Source organism: Stenella coeruleoalba (genome assembly GCF_951394435.1).
Source record: "Stenella coeruleoalba genome assembly, chromosome: 7".
NCBI lineage: Eukaryota > Metazoa > Chordata > Mammalia > Artiodactyla > Delphinidae > Stenella > Stenella coeruleoalba.
In genome coordinates, this window is record NC_137153.1 from 98,863,413 (window position 1) to 98,890,663 (window position 27,251).

The 27,251-nt window shown below is 41.3% G+C and overlaps 1 protein-coding gene across 2 annotated transcripts in view; it reads right to left on the reverse strand.

Annotated features, from left to right (window-relative positions):
• The window catches only part of TMEM245 (transmembrane protein 245), a 102,755-nt gene extending 85,508 nt beyond the window's left edge, over nucleotides 1-17,247 (reverse strand). For both annotated transcript variants that reach the window (XM_079927686.1, XM_079927685.1), the window contains exons 1-3: nucleotides 16,592-17,247; nucleotides 7,158-7,275; nucleotides 5,512-5,613 (exon numbers count right to left, since the gene is read on the reverse strand). In XM_079927686.1, coding sequence (XP_079783812.1) covers nucleotides 5,512-5,613; nucleotides 7,158-7,275; nucleotides 16,592-17,191 — 820 coding nt within the window. In that variant the 5' untranslated portion in view covers nucleotides 17,192-17,247. The remainder of the gene's footprint in view (nucleotides 1-5,511; nucleotides 5,614-7,157; nucleotides 7,276-16,591) is intronic.
• Between the last annotated feature and the right edge of the window lie 10,004 nt (nucleotides 17,248-27,251).

The following is a 27,251-nucleotide window of genomic DNA, read 5'->3' on the forward strand; positions in this document are numbered from 1 at the left end:
GAAGCACTTCTCATACTCATAGTAAATGGCTCTCTGAGCCTAAGTTCCTTCACCTGTAAAACAAGTATAATACTAATCTCACTGGTATACTATGAAAATTAAATGAGATAGCATGTTTTAAGAGTCCTACAAGGCCTCACGCATAGGGGAGACCAACAATGATTATGTTCCTCCTTTCTCACAGGCCCGGGGAACACACCAAAGCTGGATTCCAGGTTTCTGCCAAGTTAAGACTTCTGGGGCCCGGGAGGCAGAGACGCTGGGTGCTGTGCTTGTGGTAAGCCACCGGGGCCAACATGAAGACTAAAGGAGTTGACAACTACAACTGAGTGCAAGACGGATCCGCAGGGCTTCCCTGGGGGCACAGGGGTTAAGAATCCGCCTGCCAGTGCAGGTGACACGGTTCGATCCCTGGTCCGGGAAGATCCCGCATGCCGCGGAGCAGTTAAGCCCGTGAGCCACAACTACTGAGCCTGAGCTCTAGAGCCCACAAGCCACAGCTACTGAGCCCATGCACCACAGCTACTGAAGCCTGTGCGCCTAGAGCCCGTGCTCCGCAACAAGAGAAGCCACCGCAGTGAGAAGCCCGCGCTCCGCAACAAAGAGTAGTAGCCCCTGCTCGCCGCAACTAGAAAAAGCCCACGTGCAGCAACAAAGACCCAGCACAGCCAGAAACAATAAATAAAATAAAATAATAAAATAAATTTATTTTTTAAAAAAAGACACATCAGCAGTCGATACTTTTTCAGGATGGCTGATGCTTGTCAAAGAGCCTGGTGAAAGGAAAGAACACTGGACGTAGGTTAGAGTCAAGGACGTAGGCTTAAATTTTAGCTCCACCAGTCACCCGTGGGATTGTGGGCAAATCAGTTAACCTGTTATTAAATGTCTTCATCTGCAAAACGGAGAAATCTACTCTACAAGGTTGTGGGGGGAATGTTTTGTTTGTGGATTAAAAAAGATAGTACACTTAAAAGTATGGTAGACACTTAACATTTTTCCCTACATTAACTTGAGGCTCCAGGAAACACCAAGTAAGAGTTCCTAAGGTCTAAGAACTGAGTAAGGTCCCTGGGTTCAGAAAGAACCACTGAAACTAACTCAGCAATGATACATAAGAAGAGTTTTCTGGATCTAGGAACTAAACAAATTCATGCTTTGAAGTATGATGACATCCAAAGGATTAATTCTGTGCATCCAGCAAACCACAGATTGTAAAACAGCAAAAGATTCAAAGCTCAGAAGACACAGAGAAAGATGCCTGCACAAGTGACTAGGTTACAAGAGCAGTCCTACAATGGGACAGTGGAGGTGACAAGGAAGGAATAAATGCACACAATGCCATGGCAGTACACTGAAGTATTCCCGTGCCTAACTATATTACAGTGACATCTACAGGAGGGAACTGACTATAAAAAAGGGAAAGGTTGTCCCAATATGGCTTGAGTTCTGATGCCTAAAAGAAACAAGGTACTAGGGGCAACAGGAAAAAAATATTCAGAAATTTAGAAAAAAAAAATGGTTAAATTTATTTTATGATGAGGATTATCTACACTAGAAGTCCATAAAAAGATTCTAAATCAAGAAAAGCCTATTCTGAAGTAGGCTGGAATAGGAGTAAACAAAACAAGGAAAACCAACATTTCCAAATCTGCTCTCAACATTTATTCTGTGTCTCTATGACTTCCTTTCTTGTAATAGTCTGGAATACAAATACCAGAAATCTGGGTTGCATGCCAACACACCACTATTCTGGGCTTATGGGGAATAATAATCAAACACAGCCTTCTTTTTTCCCAAGCTCAATACTTGGTCTTAGAACTCCTGTCCTCACGGCTCCCTAGGCTGCCATCACCAGCTGACTAGAATTTATACCCAAGAGAAAATCCATCTGAAACCCCTGGGTTAGACCTACTTTATTCATATACTTGCAGTAAAGTACTTACTTAGCCCTGGACAAAAGCAGTCAAAAGGACAAAACTGTCCTCAAAATATTAAAAACAGAACTACCATATGATCCAGCAATTCCATTTTAGGATATATATCTGAAGAAAACAAGAACACTAACTCGAAAAGACATATGTACCCCCATGTTCACTGTAGCATTACTTACAATAGCCAAGATACAGAAACACCCTAAGGGTCCACTGACGGATGACTAAAGAAAATGTGGTGTGTGTGTGTGTATACATACACACACATACATATATATACACACATACACACATGCGTGCGCGCATGCGCACACACACACACAGGAATATTATTCAGCCATAAAAAAGAATGAAGTCTTGTCACTTGCAGCAACATGGTGGACCTCAAGGGTATTATGCTAAGTAAAAAGGGTCAGAGAAAGACAAATACTGTATGATCTCACTTATATGTGGAATCTTAAAACAAACAGCAGCTCAAAGATACAGAGAACAGACGGGGGGCTGCCAGAACTGGTGGTGGGGATGGGATAAATGAGTGAAGGGAGTCAAAGGCACAAACTTCCGGTTATAAAATAAACAAGTCCCAGGGATGTAATGTGCAGCATGGTAAGCTATTGTTAATAACACTTTATTGTAGACTTGAAAGTTGTTAAGAGAGTAGGTCTTAAGAGTTCTCATCACAAGAAGAAAGTTTTTTGGTAACTGTGTAAGGTGACAGATGTTAACTAGACTTATTGTGGTGATATATACAAACATGGAACCATTATGTTGTACACCTGAAACTAATATAATGATATATGTCAAATATACCTCAATTGAAAAAAAGAAAAAAAAGAGAGAGAGAGAGAAATGCCAGAAGAAAAAAAAAAGGAGAAAACTGTCCTGGGGTGAGGGGTGAAGGATAAGCAGAGCTGTCTGAACCACTACTATTAGGGGAAAGGGGAAAAAAAAGAGACAAAGCTTATCAGAGGAACAAGTGGAAACCACCAAGCTTTCTACAGTAGTTGCCAAAACAGGAAGTTTACTTCTACTGGTTCGATATATAACCACACAGTCTAACAGATTGTGACCAGAAAGAGAGGCTGAGCAAAGAAAAGTTAGAAAGACAGAAAAATATAAAATAAAATCTTTTGTATTTTCTACTCTCAGAGAGATAAGTAATTAAAGTTTCTTTGTTTCAGATAGTTATTATAAAATTCTAAACAAATATTTATGAATAAAAGATGTCTTGGGGCTTCCCTGGTGGCGCAGTGGTTGAGAGTCCGCCTGCCGATGCAGGGGACATGGGTTCGTGCCCCGGTCCGGGAAGATCCCACATGCCGCGGAGCAGCTGGGCCCGTGAGCCATGGCCGCTGAGCCCGCGCGTCTGGAGCCTGTGCTCCACAACGGGAGAGGCCACAACAGTGAGAGCCCCGCGTACCGCAAAAAAAAAAAAAAAAAAATGTCTTACAATTGTCAGACACTACTCATCTACCAAATAAAATAATAAACAAACAGCAACTTAATTTAAAAAAACTTCTGTAACGTAGCTATACACATACACCGAAGTGCCACAAATAGCCTTGTGATTAGCATGAAAAGGAGATGTGAAAAATAACATTGCAGAAGTATATTCATGGACATAGAAAGGTGCTCGTGACATAATTAAGTTTAAAATGCAGTTTACAAAACAATTTCACTATGATTCAGTTTTCTTGTGTCTTAAGAAGTCCAAAGGCATAAAAGTCATTAGTTAACATTTTGGTATAATCTGTGGGCAGTGGGATTTTTAATGATTTTTCTTTTCTTCTTTTTGTTTCTCTCTATTTTCTAACTTAACTGTAACACACTGGTATTTGAGAACTTTTTTTTTCCTCTGAAAAATCTGCTGCAATTAGTAATTTGCTCTTGTAGTTTATGTGTAACTATCAGAAAGAAGCAAGGGACAAATGTCAATTACTGTGGAAACTGTGTGCTGTTCAAACCTACCTCTCTGCTCACAGCCATTTCCACATGGCTGGCTAACTAGAAGTCCAGTCTGATGATCTCAGAACAGTGACGATATCTGCCCCTGCACCCCACCCCACCACAAACCCCGTACAACTTATTAGAAACCTGTATGTTTAACAAAGCGCTCTGGATAAAGGCCACGTGCAACCAGGGTACCTCAAAAACAATCTTTAAAAAAAAAGATTTTAAAAGGTTAAAATAATCTTTTAAAGAATAATCTTTAAAATAATCTTTTAAAGAAGACTAATCGTTATTCAACATTGTAGTGGAAGTTTCAGCCAGAGCAATCAGGCAAGATAAGGAATAAAAGGCACCCAGATTAGAAAGTAAGAAAACTATCTCCATTTGCAGAGACATGATCTTATATATGCAAAATCCTAAAGAAGTCACAGAAACTATCAAAGCTATTAAACAAATTCAGCAAAGTTGCAGGATACAAGATCTACAGGGGTAAATATTCATGACTTTGGATTTGGCAATGGTTTGTTAGGTGGGACACAACACATGGAAATTAAACAAAATACTTCTGATTAACCAATGTATCAAAGAAGAAATCAAAAGAGAAATCAAACAGTATATGATCCAAAGAAAATGGAAACACAACATATCAAAATCTATGAGAAGGGGCTTCCCTGGTGGCGCAGTGGTTGGGAGTCCGCCTGCTAATGCAGGGGACACGGGTTCGAGCCCTGGTCTGGGAAGATCCCACATGCTGCGGAGCAACTAGGCCCGTGAGCCACAACTACTGAGCCTGCGCATCTGGAGCCTGTGCTCCGCAACGAGAGGCTGCGACAGTGAGAGGCCCGCGCACCGCGATGCAGAGTGGCCCCCGCTTGCCACACTAGAGAAAGCCCTCGCACAGAAACGAAGACCCAACACAGCCAAAAATAAATAAATAAACAAATATGGGGTTTAAAAAACAAAAAACCTATGGGATGCAAAAGCACTTCTAAAGGGCAGTTTATAGCATTAAATACCTTCATTAAGAAAAAAGAAAGATCTCAAATGAATAACCTAACTTTATGTAGCTGCTTAATGGGCACAGCACTTTCCTTTACGGTGATGAAGATGTCTTGGAACTAGATGGAAGTAATGGTTGCACAACACTGTGAATGTACTAAATGCCACTTTAAAATGGTTAATGGGGGCTTCCCTGGTGGCGCAGTGGTTGAGAGTCCGCCTGCCGATGCAGGGGACACGGGTTCGTGTCCCGGTCCGGGAGGATCCCACATGCTGCGGAGTGGCTGGGCCCGTGAGCCATGGCCGCTGAGCCTGCACGTCCGGAGCCTGTGCTCCGCAACGGGAGAGGCCACAACAGTGAGAGGCCCGAGTACCGCAAAAAAAAAAAAAAAAAAAAAAAAAAAAAAAGGTTAATGATTAATTTTATGTTATATGAATTAAACCTCAATTTAAAATGCAAAAAAGGGGGTGGAAATGGTCTAACCATCTAAAATATTTGAAAGAAATTTATTTTCTGTTCAGAAAATACCACCAATTTAAAGCAGTTCATCATAGTATGTTTTTTAAATAAAGTTATTCTCCCAAATACTTCTTAAGAGTAATATTAATAGAATGCAGTATTTCTTACCAGAAGACTCTTTTCCATTCTGTTTTTCATAGAGGGTGCCCACAGACATCAGGAAAACAATAACCAGGAATACTGGAATTCTCCATGAGCCAGCCAAGGATGCTGCAAATTATTAAGAATTAACATTTTTAGTGAAATAAAAATCTAGCACTTGTCTTTAAAAGACTCAGTTTAGTAGACTGACAGAACAATCTGGCAAATATGTTAATAACAAAATTGTTTCACAGGGAAAAAATTTTTTTAAAAGGCAATTGAAACCTCCATTCAGGGCTCCTCTCAGGAAGTCCAGCCCTGCTCTCAGAGGCCCTGGTCTAAAGGATTGGGTATGTGCCAGCTTACCTTTAAGAGGCTTGTATCACCTGAAGAATCAAGTCCATTCTAAAGCACATCCAGTGTTGAAGACCATCAAACCCCCTGTTTAACCCCCGAATGACCTGCATCAGGCACAGAACTTTAAGTCATGGTGCCTGACTTGATTTCCCGGAAATACCACTGGGTGTGAACTCTACCTCTCAAGAAAGGGTAGAATGGCCCACAAGAGCACGGCAAAAAGCTTTAATGTATCCTCAGTGTACAGAGCAAAAATGCTAACAAGTGGCCAAGGATCAAAAGCCTTTGCATTTCCCTGAGTTGGTCTACAGCCTTACGAACATACCTGCCTGCCTCCCTCCTCTACTCTACCTTCCCCAAATTCGAAATGAGTCCCATCAGACATTAGGGGATCTTGTTGAGAAACTCAGCTTGTTGGGAAACTTGTTGAGAAGTCAGCAGAGCTAGAGAGTAATGCTTTGTTCCATATCAGACTCTCAGCAAAGATACACTTTCAACCAACTCTGGTTTTTATTTTATTTTTAACAATAAGTAGCTCTAGAAACTACTACTAATAGGCTACCTACTGCTCTAGGTTAGTGAATTTTGTTTTTAAATTAGAACTTGATGTTTCCATATAGTTAAGACTTGGAGGTAGATGAGTCCCTGAAAAATCACTCTACAACATCCTGGCAGCCACTCAGCTAACAGTGAAGAGTCTCAAATAACGGGGAACTCATTACTCTGAGCAGCTCTGACACTGATCATCCTTATGTTGAACAGAGACTTGTCTCTCTGAAGCTGCTCGTTGCTCTGACATCTCTCCCAAATGGCTAGAGATCTGTTTAAACCACTCTTTCACAATCCTTCAAATACCTGAAACCGGCTTCCGTATTTGCTACCTTCCTCACCTCTACCTCCTCCCCACCCCTGCAGCCCCAGTGCCCTTCTCTTATGGAGAGTAAACATCTCTGGTTCCCTTAAGAGTTTCTCTCACATGATTTTGAGCGCCTCTTATCATCCTTGACTGCTGAGCTATATCCTCCCTAAGTAAGACACTCAGAAAGAGCCATGAAAGTTCAAGTGTGCTCTACTTTATAAGATATATTTATTTTTAAAAGACCTTTTTGAAAATGAACATTCCATATAATTAAAAGCAGACATTTTAAAGTACAATATTTTCATTCAAGATTAATGAAAGATTAAGGCAGAATATTTTGAAGGATTATTTTAAAGAATTTTAAACGCAACACATAAAACTTCAAAAAATTCACTTTGATTCACACGGTCAGCCTCCGCTGACCTTAAGCTAGACTTTCTTAGAAAAAGGGACCCACCTAAATGAAAAAGCAATATAATCCAGACAGGAATTGACACTGCTCTCAAGTAGCGTTCAGTGCTTGCATTCCACTTGAATGAAACAGTCAACACATAGCCAACTACCAAGGTCCAGATCTTAAATAAATGAAATATAGACACAGTTGTAAAATACACATGCAATAAACATACAATTATACAAAACTTGCAAGCATCTACATAGCATGAGAGCTGTGGATACAACACAGATGACGGTTGGTGGTGCTAAAAGGAGTGTGCATACGTTTTCCTCCTCTGCTTAGATAAATCAAGTTTGGAAATAAACAGGTTTGAAATCCCATGCAGCGATATTATTTAAATATCTTTAACAAAAAATACATAAATATAGTTTTAATTTAAGATATGTTAAAGTTCAAAAACTATTATATGCATAAAGATACTTACGATAAAATATTCAATTTTTAAGCCATGGATTTAAATTAAGCGCTTCACCTTGTGGAATTCTTAAAGTTTTCTCTGTAGATTAATATTTACAAAAGAAAAGAAAAAACAAGAGCGAATTCCCTGGTGGTGCAGTGGTTAGGACTCCGTGCTTCCACTGCCAGGGGCCCAGGTTCCATCCCTGGTCAGGGAACTAAGATCCCGCAAGCCGGTGTTACTATGAAAAGAATTTTTTAAAAGCTAAAAAGAAGGCAGCCAGCTGAAGTGTGACCCTGCTGAAATAATCTTGGTAACAGATGGTTAGAGTCCAGAGTTATACTCAGTTGAAGAAGTGTAGCTGAAAAAAATATTACCAGAGGAAGAAACAGCGAGACTTGAGAACAGAAGAACCAGCCTGGGTCCCCCTCCTCAGTTTTCCCTACAGTAAAACTAAATGACTCTACTAATCACAAAGCATCATACACAGAAACTCTCTAATAACCTCATATTTTAATAGAACACACACAAAAGATGGAAAGAATACATAACCTAGAACAAATGAGCACCAAGAATTTATTAAAACAACCTGAACCTTGAAAACAAATAGGCAAATTAAAACAAAAAAAAAGGACTTTATGCTGTAATTCAGAGAGTGAAGAAAAAGGAACTGATATGGTTACTACAAAAGCCAGAAAAAAACTACCTCCTACTTTATTTTGATCATATCTTCAAAATACTCTTCGGGTCTTAAAAATGTTTATAGCTTCAGACCTGAGAATTCAGCTTTGGGACCTTACTAAATAATGATAAATTCTGAAAAAGGGTTAAAAATAAAGAAGCTCATCACAGACTAATTTAGAACACTGAAAAGCTGATAACCTAAAAGTTCAATAACTGGGAAGTGGTTAGCTCTGGATGAGTCACTCAGTAAAATGTTATGCAATCATTAAAACAGGCTTTTTTAAACAAAGACTATATAACTTAAAATATTCCTAAGATATTATTAAGGAAAAAGCAAAATTAAAAAACACATGTGACATGAGTATATCTACTGTATGGTGGAGGAGGGGGAGGAAATATACTAAAAAGTTGTATTTAGGTGATAAGATTTTGTTTTCCTCTTTTCCTTTTCTCTATATTTTCCAAATTGCCTTTAATGAGCACTAGTTCTTTTATAATGAAAAGGATATTAAAATATTTTTCTTCAAGCAACTAATAAGATGAAATATTAAAGAGATCTTAAGCCCCAGATATATGAGCACATGGGAAGTGAGACTACAGCTGCTTCCAAAAAGTTCAAGCTTGTAGGACCATACACATTTAACCCTGGGAATTTAGAGAATTTGAGATATGACTGTAGAGCTCAGAACAAAATCTGAGTGTAGTAACAGTACACTTATGTAACACTTTGCCTTGTTCTAATACTTTAAATACATGAACTCATTTAATCCTCATAACCACAGGAAAAAAGTACCATTATCACTCCCATTTTAGAGATGAAAGAAACTGATACTTCAGAGAGGTGACTTGCACAAGGTCACACAGCTAAAAAGTGACAGAGTCGGGAAAGATGGGTTCAAGGCCTCTGGGGCAGCGGACTTAGCCTTGGACAGGCAGTGAGACGGGAGGAAAATCCAGGTAGAAAGACAGCCAAGGCCAAAAAGCTTTGAAAGGATACCACCCAATCAGTATCTTAAAGATGGAAGAGAAATCAGTCAGAAGTCTCTCTTCTAGAACCCTGTCCTCCTGCCTCCAGGGGACATGGGTTCAATCCCTGGTCGGGGAACTAAGATCCCACATGCTGCAGGGCAACTAAGCCCACGCACCTCAACTAGAGAGAGAAAACCTGCACGCCACAACTAGAGAGAAGCCCATGCACCACAACGAAAGATCCTGCATGCCACAACGAAGATCCCGCATGCTGCAACTAAGACCCGATGCAGCCAAAAAATAAAACATAAATAGATACTATTTTTTAAAAAAGCAAAAAAAAAGAAGTGACAGAGTCAGGATTAGAACCCAGGAACCTGGCTCCAGAATCCGCTTTCTTAACAATAAGGAGAATAAAGGGTAGTGCCAGAAAAATAAAGAGGAAAAGCTGCTCCAGTATTCACAAGGGAAAATAAAAACAGTTGATTCTGATGACTACAAACTGCTGAAATTTAAAAAGAAAATGATCCTCAGCAAGTGGATGGTCTTCAGCAGTATGCTACACAGGGGTAATCAGCCCTGCCTTATTAAACATGTAGTCAGTAATTTAGATGAAAGACTAGAAGGCATATTAGCCGAACTTGTAGATTACACAAAATTGGGAATAGTCAATATAAATGATTCAAAAAGATATCCTGAAATTAGAACAATGGGCTAATCAAATATTAAATTTAACAGAGAGAAATGCAAAGTTCTGCTTTTAGGTTCAAAACTCATCTATACGAGTATAGAATGGGAAGAGGATAGCCGGTCAGAAATGTAACTGGCATGAATGCCTATTAATAAAAGTACAATACATCAGGGAAAGTGATTGTTTCAGTGACTTACACTATCAAACCACAGTGGCAATAAAATTCAGACTGGGAAAGGAAATGGAAATCACAACACAGGAGACACAGATACAGCTGGGGGAAAAAACTGTTCAGCTTAGGAAAGAGAAGGAAATAAGATTTGATAGCTATCTTCAAATAGCTGGGGAAATGTCATCTGAGAGAGGAACAGACTTAATTATCTGTGGTTCTGAGGGCAGAAATAATAGGTGGAAATTAGGAAGCAACATATTTCAGCTTTATATAATAAATTTTTCTAATAAACTGTAGATGTCTAAAAAGGGAATGAGCTACCTACCGTTGCTAAAAGTCTGAGCAAAAGCTGACTGGAAGTCAGGCATGACAAAGTAGGAGAGTGTGCCCTCAGTGAGAAGCTGAACTAGAGGATCACAGAAGGATATACTTTCAGATTTTATGCCTATGATACTTTTCAACAAATCTTCAAGAAGTTTTTGTTTCTTATCTGTATTCATAAGGAACGAGTATCACTCGCAAAGAGAGGAAAAAAATGAGAGACTGCATACTTCAGATTTTTTCAAAGAAACTCATGATCTAAAGAGAGGTATGTGTTTTCACCCAGTAAACCTGAAACTCACAGATAACCTCATTTCAGTTTAAAATAGCAACTTATTAAATATACTCCCCAACTCCACTTCTACAAATTTGGTTTACAGAAGAACTACACACTGTGCAGATATAAAAATGTTCATTGTGGCAGTTTAAAATATTAAACAAACAAATTAAATATAACAAATTATATGTCATTTTATAGGAGACTGTTTAAATTATGGATCTCCAAAAATGAAATAATTATTCAGACTTTCAAAAGTGTGATAAATAACTTTATTCAATGACACAGTGTAAATTTATGCATATGCACATTTATAATGGTGAAAATATACTCACCAAAATGTTAAAAAATATTGTCTCTGAATGGTTGGATTTCAGGGGGTAAGTCACATCTTTATACTTCAAGCATTGAATTTTCTTCTAAGAGTAGTATTATCTTTATAAATAGTAAATGTCTTTACTTAAAAAAAAAAACCTTTTGACTTTTTTTCAGTATTTTCAAGAGTTTCCTCAGAAAAACTTCACAGAATATTATTAGTTGAAAAAGTATGGCCATTTATAAAAACACTTTAAAGTTTCTATTAAACCATAATGATTTTACAGTTACCAATGTTTAAAAATGTTTATCAGATACTAATACAAATTCAGTGCAAAATAATTTGGTAGGAACACTTTCTAAAAGGCATCCAGAAAAAAAAAAACTTTAGACTACACTACTATTAAAAAGAAAGAAGTATATCTGAAAGTACTATCAAGGAAAGATATCCACAATACAATGATAATGAAAGAGCAATGATAAAAGAAAGAGAATTTTATATATATATATAAAATTTTTGTTTTAAAAAACAAAACCCCTATACTTTATACATTCACATAGGTGTAGAAATAAATTTAGAAGGCTATTCACCAGTTAACAACAGTAACATCTATACAGTGGGAAGAGAAAAGAGACAATTCACTTTTACCATGTAAACTTACATGCTGCTTAAATTTTTTTATATATATAACAAGCATGTTCTACTTGAGTCAATATTTTAAATTGCTAAATATTCTTTAACTTACTGAAAATAAGGATGTGTACATTCAAATTTCATACATAATTTCCAGTATGGATTCCTATAAGTGTGCCTTTATGAGAGCTTTTTATTTCTGTCTCTGAGAAAACCTGTTCAAGTATGAATTTTCTTCCAGGAATAAATCAATGAGCCACAGTTTAAACAGAAGAAGGCATACTTTCCCAAACTATGTTCTTCAGAGCAATGTGTCTGATCTTTTCAAAATATACATTCAATACTCATTTTAAAGCACCAATGTGTGCTAGATACTTAAGACTGTCCATAAAAACCGGCAACATTTATTTAGCACAAGTAAAGCAAATTAATAAACAATCACATTTTCCTTTCATTTGACTTATTGACCACATATACTTTTCTGATTAAATAAGATATTAAATGCATAAAACGTAAGTAGACTTTGCCCTATAGACTATGTCTTTGTTTTATTTATTGTCATCTGGGTATTAACTGGAAAAACAACTTGTCTTGCTTCTATTGCATGATTTTGCAGAACAGTTTCCTAAGTCTTTTACAGAGAGAATAAAACTACTTATTTCTTCCCAACTTAAGGAGCCACAGCCCTCATCAGCTACTGCTTCGGGTACTTCATCCTCCTTTAAAACTTCATTCTCGGGCTTCCCTGGTTGCGCAGTGGTTGAGAGTCCGCCTGCCGATGCAGGGGACACGGGTTCGTGCCCCGGTCCGGGAAGATCCCACATGCTGCGGAGCAGCTGGGCCCGTGAGCCATGGCCGCTGAGCCTGCGCATCCGGAGCCTGTGCTCCGCACCAGGAGAGGCCACAACAGTGAGAGGCCCGCATACCGCAAAAAAAAAAAACTTCATTCTCCTTTATTCTAATTTGAAAACTTTCATGGTGTGGCAACTTAAGAGTCAAGACTCTTTTATAATCAAAGTATTTAACTGAGAAAGAACCTAAGTACCAGAAACTTTCCTCCTTACCGTTGCCAAGCAAGTAAAACATCCCAGGAGTAGGCCTGGCCGGCTGGCTAATGTGCATTTCCCAAGAGCCTTGCTGGCAGTACTACCAAACTCTGGGGATCTATCTGTAAAACTGAATATCCAGGAACCTTAGAAATCATCCAAGCTAACCCCACACTTCATGCAACTAGAGTTGAGTAGCCCAGAGACGGACCCTGGTCTGTCCAAGGTCACAAAGCAAGCTACTAACAGAGCTCAGTTTAGAATTTACACTCTTATCTTTCAGCCACTGTTCCTTCCACTTCATGCTTCTTTATAAAGTAAAGTGGAAACAATGTGATCAGAGACCATGGAGAAAACAAATCTATTACTACTGCAAAAACTGTAAATGTCTTCAAAACGTTCTAACAAGTCTGAACTAAAGGAGAGAGAAAGACCCAAAACACTCCCAGCAAAGAAAAATGGTGGAGCAGGAAGGCTAGATTTTTAGGTTTATCTTGACAGCTCTACACCAAGGAAAGATGCCAAGGACCCTAAGGACTGAGTTATATGTGAGGTTGCTGCAACAGATGATTTTTTTTAAGTGTTTAGACATCACTAAGTCAGCACAATAGTCTAATATATTTGAAACTGTTTTTAAAAATTGCTCACATCATGGATGGTTACTCTTTCACTTGCAAGCAGGATGGAGAATTAGCAGAAAAGAGCTAGGAGACTGAAGGAACCCCAAAGTGAGGTGAACAGGACCTGAACTGGAAGGATAAACTGGTAACAAAGGAAAACACAGGTAGTAAAGACATTACAAAGGAAGACGGGATAGGACTTGGAAATAACAGATACAAGGATAAGAGAGATGACTAAGGTTTCTAGATGACTAGAATCCAGGGGCCTTTGGGGGACTATGCGTGGTTAGTCCAATCCTGATATTCTTCTATTTTTTTTCCTGAAAACTAAAATCAATTTATACTATCAATAAATAAACACAATGTATTGGGGGAAAGCTTTTAAAAATCTTTGTTGAAGGTTCTGATGACAAAGGGCCTTCAACTGCTGACAGGTCTGTTGCGTATCATTCACTGACAGAATGAACAGATCAATCTCTAAATCTCACGCGAGAAATTCCTCGCTCCTACTTCACATGACTGTTGTGAGAATGAAATAACACACATGAAAGTGCCTACCAGTCCAATGGTAGACACTCAAAAGCTGGATCTTAAATGCATGAATTGTCAGCTCTCCAAAACGTAGATTTCCTTAAATTCACTTTTCTCTCTACCTCCCCCAGCCATACCTCTCAGTGGCAGCAGGCTCCAATTTACAGGTTGTTTAGAAAGCATAAGGACCCTTTTTCTATGACAGGCAGCCCTTCTTGGGCTCACAAAACCAAACCAGCTGTGAACTATGACAGAAAAGTTAGAGAGGGCGCCCTACCCAGTCACATGACCTTTCACTTCTTGTCAGGCCTTAATCAGCGCTCCTGACTGAGCAGTGAGCACTCCCTGTCTCCGCTTCCCAGGTACACTTTTAGCTCACCTCCATTCAACCACCCGCTCCTGAGAACTGCTTCAAGAAAACACAGCCGCAAGCTCCTCTCCAACTCAGATCAACCTCAATTTAGGCTCCCTACTCACTTCTAATTAACTCATACTGTGTCTTTTATAATGGGTTTTTTACCCCTTCCTCCCTTGCCCCCATCGCTTTAGGCAAACAGCTGAGTTTCAAGCCTTTTCAAAATTATTAATTGGCTTGACCTTCCTTCCCCTCTTCTAACCTAATCAATCTTGGCCCTTACTTCTGCTCATCCACAACCCATTCAAGGGTATGTAAATAAAATACAAGGAAGGGGGGTTTATCTTCAGTAAAAAGATATTCATAGCTCTATACACGGAGCGGCAGGCACTTTTTCACATTTATTCAATTCCTCATCTCTTTCCACTATCTGAGAGGGATTGGCAGAAATGCCCCAGTTTCTGCTAATCATGGCAATTTACCCATGTATTCAATTCTTACTTTACTATGAAAATACAGTGTTCATATATGCTAGGGCTTTCTTTCCTAATTTCCTACAGTTTGGTGGATATGTTACTTGGTCTTGCCTACGGTAATTACAGTAAACTGCATTATCAACAGTCAAAAATGTTAGCAGAATCTAGAAATATGTCTGAATTTGACAAGATTGAATCTCTTGAGGACAGGAATCAAGTTATAGTAATTTTTATATTTCTTAACAGCATATAGTACTCTGCCTTCTATGTAAGAGGCATTCAGTCCACTTAACTGAACTGTGAAACAGCAGGTAAAGGAGAAATAACATGGAACTGGGACTCCATAAAGTGAACCCTGGGTTTGTTCAAAGTCTGAGCGACTTTGGGACCATCACATTCTCCGGATCTCAGAAACCTCTCCTGAAGAGCACCAGGCAAGGAGGCAAGAAAGAGTAGGATCACTTCCACCTGATAACCTGCCAAGCCTCAGGAGGTCAAAGAGGGTGCTTCCACATCCCTCCCTCCTACCACAACTGAAATAACCAGGCCTCTTGGAGGCCAAGGATTCTGTCTGATAACTTCACGGTTACGCACACAAGCAGCATCCCAAAATTATGGATGAGGTGCTCCCCAATACCTTGCAATACCCTGCTGGCCCATAATTGGTGGGTAATGAACATTTATCTGTGTGTCTGTCATCTCCATAAGAATATGCGCACATATGATTATATGTACCTTGAACACAGAGCCTGCACCTTACTCCGTTTAAAGCCCTCACAAAGCCCAGTACCTAACAATATACTCAATCAACTTTTAACTTGAACTGAGAGGTTGTATGGATAGAGCAAAAGCAGACAGGAGTTCTGGAATCAATCACCAACTCTACCAATAACCTCAGGTAAGTCAAAACCTTGCTTGACAGATAAAGGGAATTATTTTGCAACTTGACATCAAGGTGCATTGAACACTGACAAAAGTGAATACATTTATTTTTAAATGGTACTGCTTACTGATGAAATAGCATTCTTATGCATTAAACATCCGCTTGTTTTTAACAGTCCCCAGTGAAATATTTGGATCATTAACTGATCTACAATCTGGTCTGAGTTAGGAAATGTGTCACTAGATTATGCTTGAAATCCCTTCCAACTCTCAAGCTCCGTGATTTTCTAAGAATAAGCTCAGATGATCCAAGAATCACAAATATACCTTTCCTTCACCCAGTCTGCCTAAGTAATCCAGGCGGGAGGATAATGTTGCACAGCAGTCCCTGCACAATGTAAGCAGTTCCCAAGAATAGACTGTGGTGAGAAAGAGGCCCCCGAGGCTCAGCAACCAGGTAGGTGCCTGGCACAAAGTACATTGAAATCACCTGAACTGAGAGGCAGCTCTGAACTATTAAGAAAGATTTGTTCTAGGACTTGAGAAACTTGCGTCAACCAGTGCCCTCTTTGTGCCCAACTAGCCCTAGCCTGGTAAGAAGTCACCTCTCCTATCTGTAGGATGACAGGTTGGATTAGAATCTCTAAGGTCCCTTCCAGGAAAGTCCCACGTGAGCAGAACTAAGATGCTGGAGGACCCACTCTCCCTGACCAGGAGTAAATTCATGTCCACCTACCGATGCACTGAAGCCCCTACCTGCAAAGCGGAACGGCGATTCCTCACAGGGCACACGCCCCGCTAAGTGGTTCCATTAGGACGGGGGCGGGGAACGGGGAGACTGTTTCAAACCACACCCGCACTTTGGAAGGAAGTGCGCCAAGTTCCTAGGGTGCACGGGAAGGAAGGCTGAGACGGACACTGCCTGCGGCGCAGGTCTGGATCTCTGGCCGCCCCTGCATCGTGCGGAGGGGTTGGCAGGATCGCACCCCAGCGAGCTGCGGGTGTGGTGAGGGGCACTGCGCGCTCGCCGGGACCGCCCAGGGCCCGGGCCGAGGCTCACTCACCCACAGGCTGCTGAAGTAGTCCAGCCCGCGGCAGATGAACGCGCCGGCGTGCGCCAGCAGCACCTGCACGCCCAGGTAGCTGCCCAGGCTGTAGAGGCCATAGAGAAGCGGGCCGCCGGCGCCGAGCAGCAGCAGCAGGCGGCGGCGGCGCAGCGCCTGCTCTCCCAGGGCCTCCACGCCGTAGTCTGCGAAGCAGATCGGCAGCAGCAGCGCGGCCAGCACGATGGGCGTGTGCGCGCGGTGCAGGCGCTGTAGCCAGTGGCGGCCCAGCCGCGTCAGCGAGCTCTTGAAGGGGTGCAGGAAGGTGCCGCACAGCACGGCCCACAGCAGCGGCCGCAGGAAAGCCTCCAGGATAAAGTAGACGAGCACGGCGGCGCCGCAGCACAGGCACACGAACAGCACGGCCCCGGTGTTGTAGAAGGCCTGCTTGATGGGCTTGTCGAAGCGCAGCGCCAGCGCCGCCGTCCGCGGGGTCTCCCCGCAGCCGCTGCCGCTGCCGCTGCCGCTGCCGCCCGGCCCGACCGCACGCTGAACCCGCGGCGCCCGGCCCGGGGAGCCCCGCGGACTGGGCGGCTCTTCAGGGGAACCGTCGTCGGCCATGGTACCCTGCCGCCGCCGCCGCTGCCGAGAGGCGGTACTGGGATGCCCGGCGAGAGGCACGGACGAGAGGCAGGGCGGGCGGCCCGCGGCATTGTGGAAGTCGTAGTTCCTAGCTGGCCATTGAACCTTTGGGGAACTACAACTCCCAGAGAGCGTAGAGAGCGCTCCTTCGCCCTCGGGCTCCCTTCGTTCATTGGTCCCTGAGGAATCCAGGTAACAGGTTTCTGGGCTCAGCATCCTAGAAGAGGCAAAAAACAAACAAACAAACAAGCCAAACTCCCCCTTCCCATCAATTAAAGTGTTATAATAGTCACAAACTGGGAGGAAAAATGTCAGATAATCTTCCCGAAAAACACCCTGAACTGTCATTAAAAACAACCCAAAACAAAACAAACGAAAAAAGCAACACGCCTCACCCACTGGTTAACGCCAATTTTGGGGGAGGCGGAATCCCCAAAGAGGCACGATGTTAACAGATTGAAAACCCAGGCTGCACATTAGAATCCGTGGGGGAGTACTTATGAAAGACCGATCACCAGATTCTATTTTATTGATTTATTTAATAAACACTTAAAGTGTGTGCTCTGGTGTGCTTGGCAGGATTTTAAATAGCGATTACCATATGGCAGACCCTGTTATAAATGTCTCATCCCCATTAACTCATTTGATCCTTAGAACAACCCTACAAGGAAGGCGGTGTTATTATCCCCACTTTACAAAGAGGAAAACTGAGGCACAGAGAAGTTAAGTACCTTGCCAAGGTACACAGCTAGTAAGTGGCAGAGGCAGGATTCAAACTCAGAATCTGGCTCCTAAGTCTATTCTTACGTACTATGTTAATTAATTGGTCTGACAAGGGATCCTTTTAGCATATTTTTTAAAGCTCTTCAGAAGACTCTTAGGCGCAGCTACTGGAACTAAGAGAAATGAAGGCTGAAGCACCAGAAACTCACTAGACTTACATTTATATGGCCTAACGCAAGGCTGGGTTCCTATAGGATTTTGCTCACCCCTCTATGATTGTACTTACTACACTACAGTCAAAGTCAGAGATTCTCATGGGTTTGCTTCATTTCTGTGTCCGCAGCACCTGACACAGCATGGGCCATTCATAGTACAAGTTCAGTGTTTGCTGAGCAAGTGAATGGATGATTTGCTATCCTTTCAAAAAAACTTGTTTGTGCTCCCTATGAGAAATAGTGTTGAAACACTGGGGATGTTTCTGCTATGTATTCCTATGGTTGAGAGCAGAGAAAAAATACTGGGATGTAGGACCTACAAACAGAATTTGAGAGAAGTACACACAGTCTACTCAAATCTCTAGCTCACAGGACATATGCTTTTAGGCATCACCTCCAAAATGCAAGGCTACTTGGGTTTTCTTCTTTGGTCCCACACAGCAACTCACTCCAAAGACCTCAGGGAAGAACAGCCTCCATGGGCATCCAGGATACAGTGGAGGTGAAATAGATTCAGAGGAGTGAATCAAGCTGACCCTGGGACCACACTGCCTTTGGCCTTCCTGTTGCATGAACCAATGAATTTCCAACCATTTAAGCCAGTTTCAGTTCAGTTTTACATTTCTTGCAACAGAAAGATTTCTGGCTGATAAAATGATAACATCTACATCACTGGTTGCTGTGAGAATGAAACAGAAGAGTGTGTCTAAAGCAGCAGCACAGTACCTGGGACATGGTAAAAAATCTGATAGTGGCTCTCAGGGTAACTCTTCGTTTTGTCCTAGAGAAGCCAAGAGGCATCTCTTAAACATCAGTCAATGTCCACAAACTCCCAAGGTATCAAGATAACAGCCCCAGAGGTAAAACAAACACAGGTGGGGAGAGGATTCTCCAGGGCTTTGTGTTTATCTTAGAGTGTTTACTTTAAACAAGGTCCAGTGCTTACAGTGGAGTGTGTACATCACATATAGAGCAGTATGTACAGTGCAGGAGAAGCCATGTGAAAATGTAATCAAACAACGTGCATTCAGATTCCAAATCTGAGTTACCGCTCTCTTTTACTAAGCCCGTAGAAGACATTGCTAATCAACCACTCAACTCTTTCTCACTGAGCCTAGACACAGCCTCAAAATCCTTCTCAGCAAAGCATTCTAGGGAACCACTACCACCTCCACAAAGTAAGCACCCAAGATGAAACGTGTTTGCCTTTTCTACACTTAACTAACCATCCAGCGTCTGAAACTAGATAAAATTGGCAGACTAAGAACATAAATAACTGGTTTAGAAGAAAAGAGTTTGGGAAGCTAAGGTTAGTACGAATGTGAACAGTTACTAAGAGATTTTTTTCTTACATCTCAATGGCTGAAGAACAAATGATGTAAACAAGTCTGATACCATCAGGCCCTGCCTGACTCCCTAACTACTCCTACTTCTCTCTCCTATTCCTGCACTAGGACACATGCCCCCACTTACAGCACGGGTCCTGCCAGTTCACTGAGTGGAGTATCGCCTTTCCTGCCTCCAGGCTCCTGTTCATCCAGTCTAGGTTCCTGTCCTTCTGGTTTGTACCATTCAGCTATAGCTAACATTCCAAACCATGTCAATAAGGACAATTTTACCAATTCGTAAAAAGGTCAGTGAAAAAATTATCAAATTGATTCAACCAACCCAGCTGAGACCCATGTACCCAGGAAAAGACCAGATGAGTGAAAGAAAGCTGGGCAGTTCTTTTGGGGAAAACACACACACAAAATCCCCCTTTAAAAAAAAGGTCTGCGGGGCTTCCCTGGTGGCGCAGTGGTTGAGAGTCCGCCTGCCGATGCAGGGGACATGGGTTCGTGCCCCGGTCCGGGAGGATCCTACATGCCGCGGAGCGGCTGGGCCCATGAGCCATGGCTGCTGAGCCTGTGCGTCGGGAGCCTGTGCTCCACAACCGGAAAGGCCACAACAGTGAGAGGCCCGCGTACCGCAAAAAAAAAAAAAAAAAAAAAAGTCTGCAGCCAAAATAGCTCCCCCTTTCTCTTCTAGGGTGGGAGGAAGTTTGGTAGGGGGGACTGGCATCTGCAAGCTGATTTTGTCATTAACACTTATTACCAAAAGCCAGAACTGCCTGTCCAAAAAGTGGCTGGCCGTAAATGTCCTTTCCCGGTAGCTCCTCATCTTCATAGACGTGATTCGTCTGGAACGCTTTATCTGGAGCTGTTGAAGTGTGACAGTTAGGGATCAGGATTTGGGATTCCCAGCCCACCCCTTCCTTGGCTCTACTCCCAACAACACACTCCAACTAAAGCTGAGGCTATGCAGCGTATAAACAACCAGCCTTCTGCTGCAAGTCAGAGCAAGACTGAGAACCAGGAGATGGTGGATGCATTTCACATTAGCCAGACGAATCACTCTCTATGTATAACTAAACTCTCTTCATTTGAGAATCAAGTCCTGATGGGTTTGAATCCTAAGCATTACTTGTTTGTACACTCTTGGTACCACACTGATATCACTGCAGCCTCTAGCTGGTCCCTGTGTCTGCCCTCTTGCTGCGCTCTCTACAGCGCAGCCAGCGTGATCTTTCTAAAGTACAGTCTGATCCTTTCAAAGCCTCCTCACTTTGTGGGAAGGTTCCAAACTCTTTGCTATGACCTCCAAGGTCCTCTGTGATGGGGCCATGCTCACCCTACCTCACTCTTCCCACTCTCTGCCTCATCCTTTATCCTCCAGCAGTTGGGTGGCCCCCAAAGATATCCAGGTCCTAATCCCTGGAACCTGTGAAGGAGGTTACCTTACTTGTACTTTGCAGATATGATGAAGTTAAGGATTTTGATGTGGGGAGATTATCCTGGATTATATGGATGGGGGCTAAATGCAATCCCAAGTATCTATATCAGAGAGAGGGAGGGAGATTAGACTACAGAAGAGGAGAGCAATCTGACCTCTCTGACCACAGAGGCAGACACTGGAGCCATGAGACCACGGGCCAAGAAATAGCCACAGCTACCAGAAGGTGGAAAAGCCAAGGAAGGATTCTCTCCCCAGGAGTTCCCAGAAGAAACCGGCCCTGCCCACACCATGATTGTAGCTCCATGTGATTCAGTTCAGACCTCTGGCCTCCAGAACTGCAAGGGAATACATTTCTGTTGTTTTAAGCCACTAAATTTACGGTAATTTGTTACAGCAGCAATAGGAAACTAATACAAACCCTGTCAAATGACAGCGGTTCCCGAACACATCCTGCTGGCCTTTCTTCTGGGGTTGCTCTCCCCTTTCTTGGAGATGCTTCTCCACATCCTGCTTTGCTCCTATTCCTTCTTTAAGATTCAGCCTCAGTACTACCACCTGCTTTCACCTGGTTGCCCCAGGCTGGGTGAGGATCCCTCCTCCAGGTTTGCACCACACCTGAGCATTTCTTTACACTGCAGTCACCAAAAAGTATTATCATGATATTTAGGTATCTGACTCCCCAAGTAGGCTATGAGCCTCTTAGGGGCAGAAATCAAGAGCTGTTCTTCCTAGAGTCCTCCATGAGTAGCTTCTAGCATAAGGACTGGTACATAAGAGTCCTCGATAAGTATTCATTGAATGAATGAATGAACGAACAAGTGGTTAAAGCTTCTTGACCTCCTGGATGCAAGTAACTTTCATGTCCACTTTACTTCATCAGTCTCTTCTTACAGCTCATACCCTGGCCCTTGCACCTGGGGCTGAGCCCTAAGAAACTTCCAAGTCAAACATCAGCCAGGGTCAGGTCGGACAGCTGGGCTACCCACTGAGAACACTGCAAAATAAATACCACGGCAAACACCTAGGATACCAAAATATAACAAAATACTTGTTTGGGGGGTGGGGTGAGGATTAGAGCCTATAATGCAGAATGTGGTAATAACTGACTCTTTCTTAACATGACATTCCTTGAATTTCTCAACCTAGTCCCAGTTTCTCAACCAGTTCAGCTACTGCATTCCACAATTTCCATACCACCTTGATGATTCATAAGCCTTTACAACTAAACCAACTGTTCTTAACATATAATATGACTTAGTTACCAGTAAGGCCTATAATTGAAATTCTTAGAGCTAGTTATGCACTATTAGCCAATTAATACACTTTACATGGGATTACAGGCCTCCATTTACTATTTGATAAAGGTACTGAGCTGAAGCTATAAATAAAGATTCCTTTTGCAAATTGTTTCTCTGCAGGGATTTTTACCTGACTACTGCGACATGATTTTCTTCTTTGTCAGAATGACAGGCTGTCATCTTCTCCAAGGTTTACAACTTCAGGGAGACTGTACTGATGAAAGGGTGTAAAACAAACAAACAGAAAACCAAAGATGCACCAGAGTAAATCAATAAAGAATTATAAACTTTAATTACATCAACAGGAAGAATTTCAAACCATGTTGAGAATTTATATTTTAAAATTTAAATCTAGTTAATATATTCTAACTCTAACATAGCCCTCTAAAGATAAAAGTATTTGTGACGGCAGATGGGCAGAACAATCATTTAGGTAGCATCTAGGAATATTGCTACGATTACTTTACATAAATAGAAATCCATGTCTTTATTAGTAAGGTACCACACATCGTAGGTAAAAATCCACGTAGGACAGGCTTATAAATATACATAAATCTCAAAATCAATCACAATTGAACATTAGGTACACAATTATTATAAAACAAACATAACCCACCAATGTCCATCTAAAAGCATAGTTCTTACAAAATAGTATTTTACAGACAGTTGCAAAAAAGTATATTAATACTCCTGGAGCCAGACTGTTCCAGCATATGAGCGCATCTGGGGGAATAAGGCATGTGGAGAAGGTGCATTGACTCTTCCAGGTGGTCAGGACATTCTGTGTGATGAAATGGTAACGGCTTTCGTGATCTGGGGGAATGGCACAACCGCCACGCACCCCGTAACCCTAGAGAATCCATGGCTCTCCAGAAGAATAGAACAGAACAGCTATTTGCCTAATAGCCAATATCCAGGGGAAAATGGAAAACATTAGTTGAATATCAGCATACTTTAAGTGAAAAACCCCAAAGCGCTTGATGGTTCGCTTAACTTTTTAGTCACATTTAAAATCACGTTAATAGCCACTATTTTCATGAAAAGGAATTTATATTTATCTATTAAATATGAAAACAACCAAGTACAACTTGAAACTAAATAACTGATTAATTGAACAAGAAATCTAATTAAATATAAAACATGGATAAACCCGGTTGCATCTACATGCCATTGACTCAGTTCACACTAGGCTTAGTTTCTTAACTAACAGTATAGAAAAGTCAAACTCAACAATGATACTTTATTTTATATGTTCTTAACAAGTCATAGAATGTTGAATGGAGGAGGCAAGGTTTAATAACGGATCCAGGAACCCTTTCTGCAAACGAAATTACTATAAACTCAAGGGTAGTTTGGCCTGTAATACATACAATGTTTTATCTCTTGGTTTTTAAAGTATTCACAAGATCAGAAACAGAAACAATCCTGACAAAGACCTTCAAATGGCCATGGTATGTGTATATAATAGGCATTTATGTATAAACACATACAGACCTCATCATGTATGTACAAATATATATACAAACACTCTGAGAATAATCAAACTGTTCACTAAACATAACCAATTCTATTTAGAAAACAATACAGTTATATACAGCAAAGTATTCACATCTCAGCATTTGACCTATTGTGGTGGTTCTCAAACATGTTTCCATTATGATACACAAGGTGATGCCATAGTCACATGAGTAAAACACTCCCATCCCGGGGATGTAACGGATTTAGATAATACTTAAAAACGGTCTAGAGGAAAATAAACTAGCCTGAACATTGTACAGTTGACCCTTGAACAACGTAAGTTTGAACTGTGCAGGTCCACTTATACATGGATTTTTTTCAATAGTAAATACTACAGTGCTACATGTAGTAAGGCTGGTTGCATCGTTGGACCATGTGACCATGGATAGGAGGAACCGCGGACATGGGAACCACATATTATGGAGGGCTTACTATAAATTATAGGTGGATTTTCCACTGCCTAGAGGGTCAGTGCCCCTAACCCCATGCAATGTTTAAGGATCAACTGTAATCCACACCATGAAGAGCAACTGCACAGTGAAAGTCATTCACGATTGGCACAGCTTAGATAAAATAAAACTTACCCAGCTCTGACTTTACTGACACCTCTTTCACATCCACTCTGGAAAACATATTAGAATGCAAATTCTAATGGGAATGCATTATCAAGATAACAATCCATCAACTATAATTTAGTTTACAAACAAATTACTAATGTCGATATTTTTACAATTAACCAGTAATACATTATAATACATTACTCGCAGTGTCCTATACAATTGATCATGACACCTGGGCGTGCCTCTTAGCTGAGAGCAAGGGTAGGAAAACTACAGTCCACAGGCCAAACCCAACCTGTTGCCTGTTTCTGTATGGTCTGCAAGCTAAGAATGGTTTTTACATTTAAAAAGTTCTTTTTAATCTAAAGAAGAGTATTTGTGACATGTAAAAGTTATATAAAATTCAAATTTGTGTCAAGTTTTATTGGAACACAGGCATGCTCATTGGTTTACGTATTGTCTGCAACAGAGTTGAACAGCTAAGAGACTGCAAAGTCTAAAATATTTATCATCCGGACCTTTACAGAAAAACTTTGCTGACCCATAGGCTAGAACTAAGAATAATATACAACCTCAGTGGTAATACCCCTTAAGCACAAAATCCTGAATATAGACTGTAAACTTAATTACAGAAACAGTAGTAAAAAGTATGTGGGGTGGAAATCCATCCCTGAATTGTCCAAACCTTCTGATTTCCTTGATGACAAAAGCCAACTTAAGATAATTAAATATGGCTCTTGCATTTTGTCTGAAATCATGTTTGAAAATTCACCTTTGAGACTACAGTGGAGCAAGAAAAGGGCATTGGACTCCAAGTTAGAAGACCTGGGTTTTAGGTAGTCACTTTAAAAAATTAATTAAGACAAATACATTCTAGTCTTGTCCAATCTGTGTATTATTTTTTAAAACTACTAAACACACTAAAATGACTGGTAAAATAAAGAATCAAAATGTTTTTAAGAAGAGAAAAAGCCGATAGAAAGTAAAATGTACCCTTTCCCCAAATATAACTATAAAAAGTCCTTCTATTCATTGTAAATTGCTAAAGGGGAAAAAAAAGCACCTGGCTAATTTGAGTGTGGATAGTGGGTTCCACTTAATAAAAGTTTTAATGAATGTGCATGATGGAAATCACATCACCTCCCTAGGTCTCAGCTGCCCCTCTTTAAAATAAGTGCATTGGATAAAATGGCGTCTAAAGTCCTTGCCAACACTGGTAATTTATGCCAAATGCCTAGCCTCAGTTTCTTCATCTGTAAAATTGGACTAATCATAGAATCTACTTCCTATGGTTGTTGTGAGGATTAAACGAGTTAATCCTTGTAAAGTGCTAAGAAAAGCACTAAATACACTTAGCAGACATTATTATTCTACTTAGGCATTTACAAAAACACACTGGTTGGGTTTCTCCCCTGTAACAAGTACTATGTTAGAAAATGGAATACAGAGATAAAATAGAAGTTGATTCTCCTACATTACGTAAGAACGAATAAAATTGGAGTCTACAGAGTTTTAACTTCAATATGTCTATAAATTGATGATTCTCTGGGATGACGGTTAAATGCTGTTCTGCATCCCTGGTCTGTTGAATTCCCATTTCCGAACAATGATTATTGTTAAAAATGTCAACTCTGTTTTACAGGGCAAAACAGCATTGTTACGAAAGATCTTTCGATTTATGTTTCAAGGGACAAAAGTTCAGTGTTTGCTAAAGGAGTGATCACAGGTCGAAGAATATAAAAATGTTGACCAGTCTAGCAATGTATATGGAATACAAGCTTTCTGGACCAAACTTGCCATGGGAGTAGAGTTTCATTTATTTATTCATTCAACAAATGTTTGCTGGGTACCTACTATGCAGTCGTGTCTGTTATAAGGATGAGTAACAGGAAATGGTCCCTGCATTACGGAGTTAGCAGGGAGGACGAGCCAGCAATTACAGGAAAGTGAGATGAGTAAAATAATGGGGAAGCCGAGTGTGCTCTGGGAGCATTTGGCAGGGACCTGAACCTACTGATACTTAGTCCAGGGGACTGGAGGAAGAAATACTTACTCTGTGACCTGACAGGTGCATAGGAGTTCAGCAAGCCCAGGAAGTGGAGAATGTTTGGGCACAGGGAACGTCACGAGGGGTGAGAAAGCAGGTCTGAAGAACTGAGAGCAAATCAGTCTTGCTGGGACAGAGCAAGGTGAGGAGTGGTGACAAAAGATGATATTGGAGGTAAACAAAGTGGTTTGCATTTCACACTAATGGAAATGAGAAATCGTTGAAAGTTCTAAGCACAAATATGCAAAACTGGTAATCCAAGGAAAAACAATTCATGAAACAATTAGCTTGACTTGAAATGTAAGCAGAAGGAAAATCCCTTAATTTATTCCTTCCCTGCCTGCTACAGAGACTAGCTCAAGTCTCGATTTAGTTTTAACCTATTTATGGTGGAAATATTACACACATGAGAGGGTGAAATATAAAAATATTTGCTTTCTTATTTACAACGTGGGTGCCTGCATACTCAGTGTCCTCACTGCTACACAACCACTGTAGCTTAGAAGGTGATGCACAGGCCATCTTCAGCCAAGGCTGGAGGGCTTGGTTATGAGTCAGGTGGAGCCAGGGACTTGAACCCGATGACTTGAGTTTGAATCCATCACTCACTTGATGTCATTTCACCTCTGCCCACCTGCAATGAGGATTGTTTCTCCTACATCCCTTGGATGCACGCAGTAAATGTCACAGAATCTGGATGTTTTCCTTATGTTTTTTGTTGTTGTTGTTGTTTTGTTTTTGCGCGGTACGCGGGCCTCTCACTGTTGTGGCCTCTCCCGTTGCGGAGCATAGGCTCTGGACGCGCAGGCTCAGCGGCCATGGCTCACGGGCCCAGCCGCTCCGCGGCATGTGGGATCTTCCCGGACCAGGGCACGAACCCGTGTCCCCTGCATCGGCAGGCGG